The sequence below is a fragment of the Anoplophora glabripennis genome, unplaced genomic scaffold, assembly GCF_000390285.2.
Source record: "Anoplophora glabripennis isolate ALB-LARVAE unplaced genomic scaffold, Agla_2.0 scaffold1000, whole genome shotgun sequence".
NCBI classification, from domain to species: Eukaryota; Metazoa; Arthropoda; class Insecta; order Coleoptera; family Cerambycidae; genus Anoplophora; species Anoplophora glabripennis.
This window is the reverse complement of record NW_019417076.1, coordinates 59,573-70,082: the sequence shown is the minus strand read 5'-3', so window position 1 is coordinate 70,082 and position 10,510 is coordinate 59,573. Positions and strand designations below refer to the sequence as shown.

Sequence of the window (10,510 nt, the reverse complement as noted above, 5' to 3'; positions counted from 1 at the left end):
ATTATCGTTATTATATACCTCAAACTAAATCAAAAATTTATTTTCTCAAATATCCTGAAAAAATTTTCAACCTGGCAACATTATATCATTTCGCTACTGTATCAAAAATTTGCCAGTTAGAAACATTATTGAAATATATTTTGAGCATGATTTATTTTTAAGTTCTAATCAAATGAGATACATATAAAAAAGTTCAGTTCATATCCTCTCCTGGGATATATTTTTTTATTCTCTTATAACGTTTTATAATTTAAACCATTAAAAAAAACGGTAAAAACAGTTCTGTGGTTAGTCTGTCACACTGCTAACAGCTGGAATCCAATTTTCTTTAAAACTCTATAGAATAGTGACAGCTCTGACGAAGCTAGTGCGACAATGGAGCGTTTGATTGGTTTCACTTTATGATGAAAAAGTACGTGAACGTATTTCAGTCTCTCAATTACTGCAACCTTTGTTGTGATAATACAACATTGCGTGGAAATGTGAATTGTATTCTCCGCTCTAAAACAACGATGGAAATAATTCCAATGTGTGTAAATCATTTAACACATAGTGTAACGGTATCGAACAAAGTCTCATTGTGAATGATACAATGATTGGGTTTTATCAAAGCACAGTTGTGTGTATTTTATTTTAGTGGTCCTTTTCAGGTGCAATTGCCTATTTGATAATAATTCTGCGTTTTGTAAAAAAAAACATGATTTGAAGTACCAGGAATCTACTCAGAGTTGGATATTTTAATATTTCGAAATATGTAATGCTAATCATTATTGACATGGTTTGTCATTTGATTATTGAGGTTTAGGTTTATATTTTGTTTTACTCTTTGTATATTTTGAGCTAGGTGAAATATCACGTTGTGTCATCATGTTTTTTTAATGTAGCCATTTTTTATGTATAAACTATATACCGGGCGGTTTTTAACCTGAAACTTTCAAATATCTCGAGAAATAAGCATTCTACGAAAAAAGTATCCATAATCAAAATTTAATCACTCCACGGAGGGAATACATTAACGCTCAAATTAGATCCACTCCCCACTCCTTTTTGATGGAGTGTGGGGTAACTTTGAAATCGTAAACAGGAACTCCTATTTTTATTTCAGGTTCAATGGTTAAAAGTACGTAGGATTTAATTGAAACATTTTTTTCACTCATGATAGATGGTGCTTCAGCAAAATAAAACTAAAAATAAAATATTTTCCCACCAATCATTTCGGTTACATTAACATCTTTCCAGGAGGCTATCTGATATGTAACAAAAGCCGGGACGCGTGGTCATTTATTTATTAGTTCGGAACGGATGGTCCAAAAAGTAAAATATTTCAGTCAACACTAATTTATCAAAAGTTAAGGGCTCTCAAGTAGGTTTGGCGTCGTCCTTCGGAGAAATTTAGCAATATTTTTTAACAAGTTCAATTCTAAGAACAAGTTGTTAGAAGTTATTAGAAAAATAATAATAGATCAAATAGCTGGTTTTTAGGCGGATTTTTCAAGCTATGAGAATAGATAAAATGAGATTGACTAATCCGTCCCGTATTGCTACACGGAGTAACTAGAGGAAGGCTAGGGTTACTTGTAAGTTCAGTTAGTGACAGAATTATTTATATAAGTCAATTGGGTAATTATTAACATGGCATAGTTATGCCAAAGCGTCCCGACATTTAGGTTCCCGCCAATAAGCTAAGAACAGAAACTTCTGGACCCAAGAAATGTGCGTGTCAAAGCGAGGTGTCCAATTCAGGAGAAATTCGAAAAATAAGCAGTTTTTTGTACATGAGCGACATACGGTAAGTGTCTGGTATTCATTCTCTGAACGCACATTTCTAAGTTCCCACGTATTAATTAAAGTATAATGATAATTATAAGGTCCCTTTCGAGTATTGAATAGTAAACTCTTTTGAAATCCAGACTCGTTATGATACTGGTCATAACGATATATAGATAAATAAAGAAATAATCCCTCAGGTTACAGATACCTTCAGACATCTTTGTATTAATGAATTTGTGGCTATAGAACCTCTACATGCTGTAAATTCGCCTAACAATGGTATCTGATAAAAATGAGTGGTCATAATGAAGCATAGGATTCATATTGTTTTTAAGGGAATTATTTCTATGCCCATAAAGAGAACTTTTACGATGAACAAATATTTTTTTAAATAATTAACTATCAGATACAAGAAGTTTTTTTTTTTTCATTTATGACGAAATAATAATTTTCGTTGTAATTTATTGATTTATACGTATTTTAATTTGATACCAAAATCCTATCTTTCAAATTTCATAATGCTATAACTTTATAGAAAATGAAAATTTTGAGAGAAATAAAAGACGGTTGTGTATATTTATTAGTTTATTATGAACAAAGTATTTTGCAGTGTGCTACCACTTTCGCGATCCCAGAATGGCAACCTCTAATTAAATTTTTTATTTCCCAAATTTCTTCAGAAATTTATTCTTCATAAAAGTTCGCTTAGTGGTCCCCTAAAAACAGTATGGGTCTCATGCTTTATTATGAAAATATTACCACTTTAACATCGACCACCGCCACTGTCAGGTGTAACAACTAAAATTTTATATTCATTTTCATTTTTTAATTGGGCTAAATGCTCATTGTTACATAGGAACCTTACTTGCAGTGATTCCATAACACCTCAACTGTATTACTTTCCAAAGGTAAGGTTCTTCGATCAAATATTAGTTTCGTTGACAGTTATAGTGCTGTTGGATGAGCCACTCACCCACTCACCCAGTATCTATCACACAATATTAAATATCTAGTGAGAACGACATGATATTCATGTTAAAAAACTGTTGATCTCGCTGATAAGATCAAGGGGATCCAACAGAGCCAGATGGTATCTAAGTGAGTTTTGACTTAATATCGTTTTTTATATAACTGCCAATTAAAGTGGCTTTGGAAGATCAAAGAGTTCACCGCAGCAGACAAAGATGAAAATGTGCCAAATCTACTAAAAAAAGTACGCCAGAGAGATGTTTTTCTCGCTTACTCATCAATTTTATGAACAAACGGAAAGAGCAGCCTTGTCCTCAAATTTGGCTAATATATGTCGTGAAGCCTTCGAGAAGAATGCCTTTAAATTAGTAACTTTAAATCCATGTTAGTTTAGATACGCATATTGACGACAGATTTATTATCTAGCCCCATCAATAGAATACAACCAGAAGTAGCTAGCGATGGAAGAAACTGGCATTGTCTACACATTCTCAGAACCTACGATCTGCTCTTAGAGGAAACGGATACATAAATATCAAACAAATCATAAGAAGGAAACGAGGAAAAAGAAGAGTATCTGGCAAAGACCTACTTGCACTATACAGGGTAGCATAAAAGTATGGGAACCCCAAAAAATCTCGCGAAATATGCATTTTCCGGAAAAACCAAATCTAGGGAAATTTAGGATTTTTCCCTAGCTATTCAATGGTTACCAATGGATGAATTTTTCGAAAATCATCCGATTTGCACCAAACGTATACAGGGGTTCTTGGGGTCGCTGATCACGAATACGAGGTCAAATTTGCAAAATTCAAGATGGCGGAATCGTGATCAGCGACCTCGAAAACCTCCGTATACAAAATTTGGTGACAATCGGTTAACTTTCAAGGTGTTCAAAAATTTCATCACATAATTGTAAACCTCATGTCACAGAAAAATTTTCTTTCTCAGTCCAAAACCATTTCGCTATTTACCAAAAAAAGTCTTATGATGAGTTTATAAAAAGATCTTCGTCTTAATCTTAACCTTTGTTTTAGGTTTAATCCTAATATTTTTACTTCGTTTATAAAAATTTGGCATTAACTTAATCTTAAGAACTGGCCATCCAATAACAGCCTTTTGCGCATGCATATGTATCGTGGTATTAGCCTTAGTCCTAAGAAGTTAAGAGACAGGAATTTTCAAGGTTAGCTCTTAAGACCCACTTAAGACTAAGACTAGTTTAGTATTTTTAATTTTATTGAAATCTGTAAGTTTAACCACTTACTAAGGCTAAGTTAGTACTAAAACCTTTTTGTTAATACAAAAGTTAGTTAACATATTTAATATCACATATTACAGAATCTACAATTATAATATTAAAGAAAAACACGTTTAACAACTTTTAACTTATATTAATTTTGCCTTACATTTTTACCTTTACTATTTCTGTTAATTGCGGGTAAAATGTAACAGCCATAATAAACTAATGAAATTCACTCACAGTTATATATAGTACAGTCATTGAAGCTGAAAATCAGCTGTAACCTCCGAATTCTTTGAAACTGCATGGATTTCCATGAATATTTAGAATAAGGCTCATCTTAGGCACAAGGTCAAAAGTGACATAAGCCCGATTGACGCTTTTTGTTTTTTAGGGGTAATAACTACCCCTACGTGAAAAAAAAATTGAAAAAATTAAGCTTCAAGCATTTTATTGATAAACATCATGTTCAAGCACAAAGATTAAATAATGTTCCGTGTTCTCGAACATGTTTTATGATATATTTGATCTTAAAAAACTACCCCAATGCAAAAAACAATGATAAAAATCACTTTTTAAAGATTTGGAATGATTAAATCGTGCAATTATTTAAAATAAAAGTTACCTTATAGCTAATAAAAGAATTTTTCCCATCCCCTAAAAACCACCCCTGTATTGATAAAAATGATAAAAAATTACTTTTTAAAAGCTTGGAATGCTTTAACGGTGCAATTATTTAAAATAAAAATTCCCTCATTGTTTATGAAAAAATTTGTATCTCATAACACTTTTCAACCCTTAGAAATCACCCCTGTGCTAAAAAAATTATAAAAAATTACGTTTTAAATCTTGGAATGCTATAATTGTGCAATAATTTAAAATAAAAATGCCCTTATATTGTTTATGAAAGAATATTTTACTTTTGCCATTTTCAACTCTAATAAACTACCCTTTTACCAATATTAATGTAAAATATTTTTATTATAATCGATTTTTAAATATAATCAGTCATAAAAAAAAATTGCTACGCTGCATATAAACTTTTACACACGCTGACGCGCACTTGAATCCTAATATTTTGCTCCAAAAACGAGGAAGCCTATTTTGATCCGAAAAAATGTCAATGGTTTTTTTTACCATAACTCGGTTCATTTTGAAGCTATAGTATCCTACAAAAAAGCATTTTAAAGACAATTTCAAGAGCTATAAGATCGTTTGCATATAAAACCTTTTAAGTCCTTCGTTTTTTAAAGGGCTCGAGACAGGTCGTTTTTTCACTAAAATGGATACTTCAAGCGGCGATATCTCCTTTATTTTTTATGTTATAGGAATAAAAAAAAAGCAAAATATTTGTTGAAAAAAAAAAAAGCTACACTTTTGTTGTCTATCATTTTTTACGTACCTATCTTTCATAGGTTCAGAGTTATTATATAAATAATGCAATTTTTTTTAATAATGAAAAATACGTTTTCATTTTTACCGTACTTCAGGATCGTATATATGAAAAACACTAAAACAAAACTAATTGTAAAGGGTCTACGATTAATCTTAATTCTAATGGAAATGGTACACGATTACTGCTCATTTTTCCTTAAAAAATATGAGCAACCCTGTTTGTCTGTTTTTGATTATAACTCCTTCAATTTTGCTCATTTTGAAGGTCTTTTTAAAAACAAAAAACTCCTGGAGCATTATGCACGTAAAATTAATCCTTTTTCCGTTATTTGACCTTGAATACGTCGATAATATTCGAATATTCCCCCAAAAATAAGTCCACTTTTTTAAAAAACGATTTTCTTTGTTTATAAGCTACATTTTTGTTCATTACACTTTTTTTAAATAAAATGCGTAGTTTTTGAGTTATTCGCGAAAAATATTTATATTTTTTGCTCAAAATTTGATTCTCTATCGATTTCCAGCGTTATTTTTGAAAACAAATTCCACCCCCCAACAGGATGGAAGCGTCAATCGGCGCTAAGTCACTATTGTTCATTGACCTTTTCTCTAACTATCTGCCAAATTTTAAGTCGACCGGTTCAGTTTCAAAGAATTCGGAGGTGAAAAGTTTCAATAACTGTACTATTATAAACGTTGAAAATGTTTATATCTACAGGGTGTCCCGTAAAGTATGTTTGGTTGGTGATAGTACATAAAAAAATATGACTAAAAACTCTAATAAACATAACCTCTTAAACGCACCATTTTGAAGATACAGACCTTCAAAGGTCTGCAACTATAAAAGTAGTTTTTATGACGTAACTCTTTGTTGGTAAAAGAAAACTTAATGAAATTTTCAGGGGCTAATCAGCTTTAGGAAATCAATAAATAATGTGGATATGAATAAAATCGAGAAAGCAGAAGGGTGTTTTTTATCACCCTGTATCTTATTTGCTGCTAAAAAAAATTTGTCTGCAAAGGTACAGCAAGTATCATACGATTTTTAGAAAGACCATTAAATTTAGAAATGTTTTTGTCTCTTGTGTTTTTTATCTAATATGTTTAGTTTTCTAGTAAATTTACAAAATGCAGAGAGATGAGTGCTTCCGAATTATTTACATACATTTCTTAAGCCTAGTGAATTTTTAAGAATACAATCGATTTACAAAATCATTTTTTTTAATTAAGTAACCAAAACAGAACTAAAACAAAATAGGTTATTATAATAAATGTTGAAATTGACCTCCTTCTGCATCGATACATACTGTCAGTCTCTTTATAAAGTTAAATCTGACTCTTTGGAATATGAATAGACTATTTCTTATTAAATTAAAGGTTTCTACAATTCGCAGTCTAAGTTGATCTTCTGTATCAACAGGGGTTGCATAAACTTCAGATTTCGCGTGTCCCCAAAGATAAAAATCGACAGGATTCAAGTCCGGTGATCGCGGTGGCCAGGCTATTGGTGCATTATATCCTCTTCCAATCCATCGATTAGGAAACCGCATATGTAGATACTCTCTAACATGAACACTGAAATGCGCAGGTGCCCCGTCATGGAGGTACCACATGTATTGTCTCAAATTTAAAGGAACATTTTCCATTAACTCAGGGAGATGGTTTTCTAGGAAGTTTAAATATTCTACTGCATCAAGCCTTTGAGGTAGAAAGAAAGGCCCGAGCAAATAGTCACCTATTATTCCAGCCCATACGTTGACCGAGAATCGGTGTTGGTGATGACTATCAATGGTAGCATGAGGATTTTCGTCTGACCATGCATGTGCATTGTGCAAGTTCAGTAAACCATCTCGTGTAAAGGTGGCTTCATCGGTAAATATAATGGAGCTAATAAATTCCACATTATGTTGGTGATGGTTAAGTATTATTCGGCAGAATTCTAGGCGTCGGGGAAGATCTTCAGGCATTAAATGTTGCACTTTTTGGAGATGGTAGGCATAAAGGCCGTTTTCCTTCAAAACACGCCAAACTGACATTCTGGAAAGCTGTAACTGATTAGCTGCCCTTCGCACACTTTCTCCCGGATTTTGTTCAAAAGATCTCAAAATTTGTTCATCTTGCGCGGGTAGTCTTCTAGCAATTCTACCACAATGTATGCAACGGGGTACCACACTACCAGTTTCAATAATCCGTCTGTGAATCCGAGTAAATCCGAGTGAATCCCTGAAAATTTCATTATGTTTTCTTTTTCCAACAAAGAGTTACGTCACAAAAACTACTTTTGTAGTTGCACCTTTTAAGGCCTATAACTTCAAAACGGTGCGTTTAAGAGGTTATTTTTATTAGACTTTTTAGTCATATTTTTTTATGTACTATCACCACCCAAAGTTTGTAACATACTTTACGGGAGTTTACGCCTGTATAGTCTTGTCTTGTAACGAATATTTTGTGAAAACATTTTCAACTTCTATAAAACATTATATTGGTGTTTGGGTAAAGCTAGTTGTGTTTTAATCCAAGGATTACAAAAACTGTTACAAACTGTCTAGACTGATATTAGACTTTCATAAAAATTCCCTATATTCTTTAACAAATCAGTAATCATAACGTTACGTTATATTAGAAAGAAGTAACAAAAAACATTGAAATACAATTATGGACACAAAAAACTCCATTTCATCCAAGCACTTCTCGCATTCTGTTTGTGTTTGGCGGCGTCGAATGTGGTGCATTTGGATTGTTGTCACGTCAGGGAGTGTAGTGTCATCGGTACACGAGAAAGATCGAGACCAGCTCAAGCATATTGATGACAAGGTCCTGCGAATACGTCTTTTTGCCTCCATTCTTTTCATCATTTTTCAGCTCTGATGTTTTGTCTAAACAAATAAACAAGTTTTACATAATACTATCTATTATATCTGGAACAGATTATTTACTTTAAACAGAGCAATGTTGAAAACTGTAATGTAATGATATAAATGGAAATAATCTAATATATCGCTGCTTCGCTTTGATACTGGCATACCGTAGTTTTGGGTGACTTGAATACGTTTTGAACTTTACGCAGTTCTAAAAACGAGACACATTTGTTTAAAATGCACTTTACTTTGACCATCAATGGTGGCTACAAATTAAGCTACAGTTAATTTTATTTGTACCACCCATATGGCTAAAAAAAATGAAAAAAAAATGTCTAGACACAACAATGTAATTTATTTACTCTTTAGTAACTACCCATAAGACCTTGCAATTTCAAACCCCGATATTTCAAGAACCATTCGGGAATTCGGGAAAAGCGAACAGAATCATTTTTCCTTAAATTCAGTCATAGAATTCATATACGAAGTACCTCGGATACCTCGGTGGCCACCCGTTATATACAATTTTACAAAATTAAATTGAAACATCGGTTTCTCTTGTTGATTGCTGTCAATCAATATAAACTGGAATTTCCTAGAAAGTGATTTCGGAGCGCTATTAAGGTTTTACTAGGTAGTATAACCGCTAGCATCAACACGGCGTCCTGCCAAGTTGCTGGTTACAAGAGCTCTCTTCCATTTATATTTCATTCATGCGAGCTTTGATCATACAACCTAAGTAATTTATATTCAATATTGTACCTACTACGCAAATAAAAAAACTTAAAATAAAATTAAATATTATATAATTTGATTTTGATATTCTACACACTTATTTAATACTATAAACAGGTGTATTTTTTACTAATATCAAAATTTCATTATGGTTGAAAATGAACAAAACAAAAAAATGTTGTATATAGCAATGTAAAGATGCGTCCACAAGTTATATGACTACTATACAGGGTGTTCCAGTGTCAGCGTACAAAAATTTACCGGGGCGTAGACCAGACCAAAATAACATTAAAATTCTTATAAAATATTTTTCTGCGATGCACTCTCACTGAGTTACAGGGTGTTGTTTAGAAAAAAATTATATCAACTTTCCGCAATAACCCAAAAACCTTTTCAAGGATTTAAGTAATTTTTGCGTGAAATGTACATCTATTAAAGGTCATTAAAACTACATGGTGGTTATTTCGATCTGACGCCAGGGGCGCCTAGGCCAACTTATCCTCAAGGTTATGTCTTCATAACTTTTGCATATCCTACTTTTATGTAATTTGATTACGTTTTCCTGAACCTGCAATCGATTCTGAACAAAAAATGTGCTCTTGTTTCATAGCTCAAAAATGAACCGTTTTCGAGTAAATTGGGTCTAAAGCATCTCCTGCATTAATTCATAGAAAAATGCATGTAAAGATTTTATTTGTTGTTATCTAGTAGGTACCTGTCATGATAAAAAAACAAAGTTGTTTACAAGCGTACATGTCAAAATTAATTACAGTACTCGAAGTTACGAGGAATTAAGTTTACAAAATAACAAGATATTAAGTATTATGGAATTTTCTAACAGCGAATATGCCGATATGATATTTGTCTATAGTTTCTGTGATGGAAATTCATTGATGGCCTCACAAGAGTATCTACACAGGTTTCCAAACAGAAGACAACCTTCACAGCACGTATTCCAACGAGTTTTCCAAAAAGTCCGTGAGACTGGGAGTGTTAAAATTGAAAATACCAGAATAAGAGGTAATTTGGAAGAAAATGTAATAGCTGCTGTTGTTGATAATCCTCCCACCAGTGTCCCAAGAATATCAGCGTAAGTAGGTACTCCACGAAGCAGAGTCTGGAGAATTTTAAACCGAGAAGAAATGCACCCATACCATCTACATAAAGTACAAACTTTGCATCCTGATGATTCCGAAAAAAGGATACAATTTTTGCAGATGGTTGTTAGAAAATATCTATAATGACGAAAATTCCATCAAAAGATATTGTGGAGCCATGAAACTATCTTTACGAGAAATGCTATAAATAATTTAAAAAATTTTCATGTCTGATCCATTGAAAATCCGCATGTGATATGACCCTCCGCGTTTCAAAGAAGATTCTTCATAAATGTCTGAGGAGGAATCTTCAACGGAGTCATTCTGCCTCTTCAAATTATTGTAGACCGTTTGAGTTCAGAGAGATACACGGATTTTTTAGAAAATTTGATGGCGTACTAGATGACGTTCCCTTAGCTTTGCGAAATCAAATGTACTACCAA

At 32.6% G+C, this 10,510-nt stretch overlaps 1 protein-coding gene across 1 annotated transcript in view; it reads right to left on the bottom strand.

The window, feature by feature from the left end:
- Positions 1–7,740: 7,740 nt before the first annotated feature.
- Positions 7,741–10,510, bottom strand: part of LOC108915426 (zwei Ig domain protein zig-8-like) — a 57,455-nt gene continuing 54,685 nt past the window's right edge. The window contains exon 7 of the mRNA XM_023455903.1: positions 7,741–8,253. Within this exon, the coding sequence (XP_023311671.1) occupies positions 8,141–8,253 (113 nt within the window). The 3' untranslated portion in view covers positions 7,741–8,140. The remainder of the gene's footprint in view (positions 8,254–10,510) is intronic.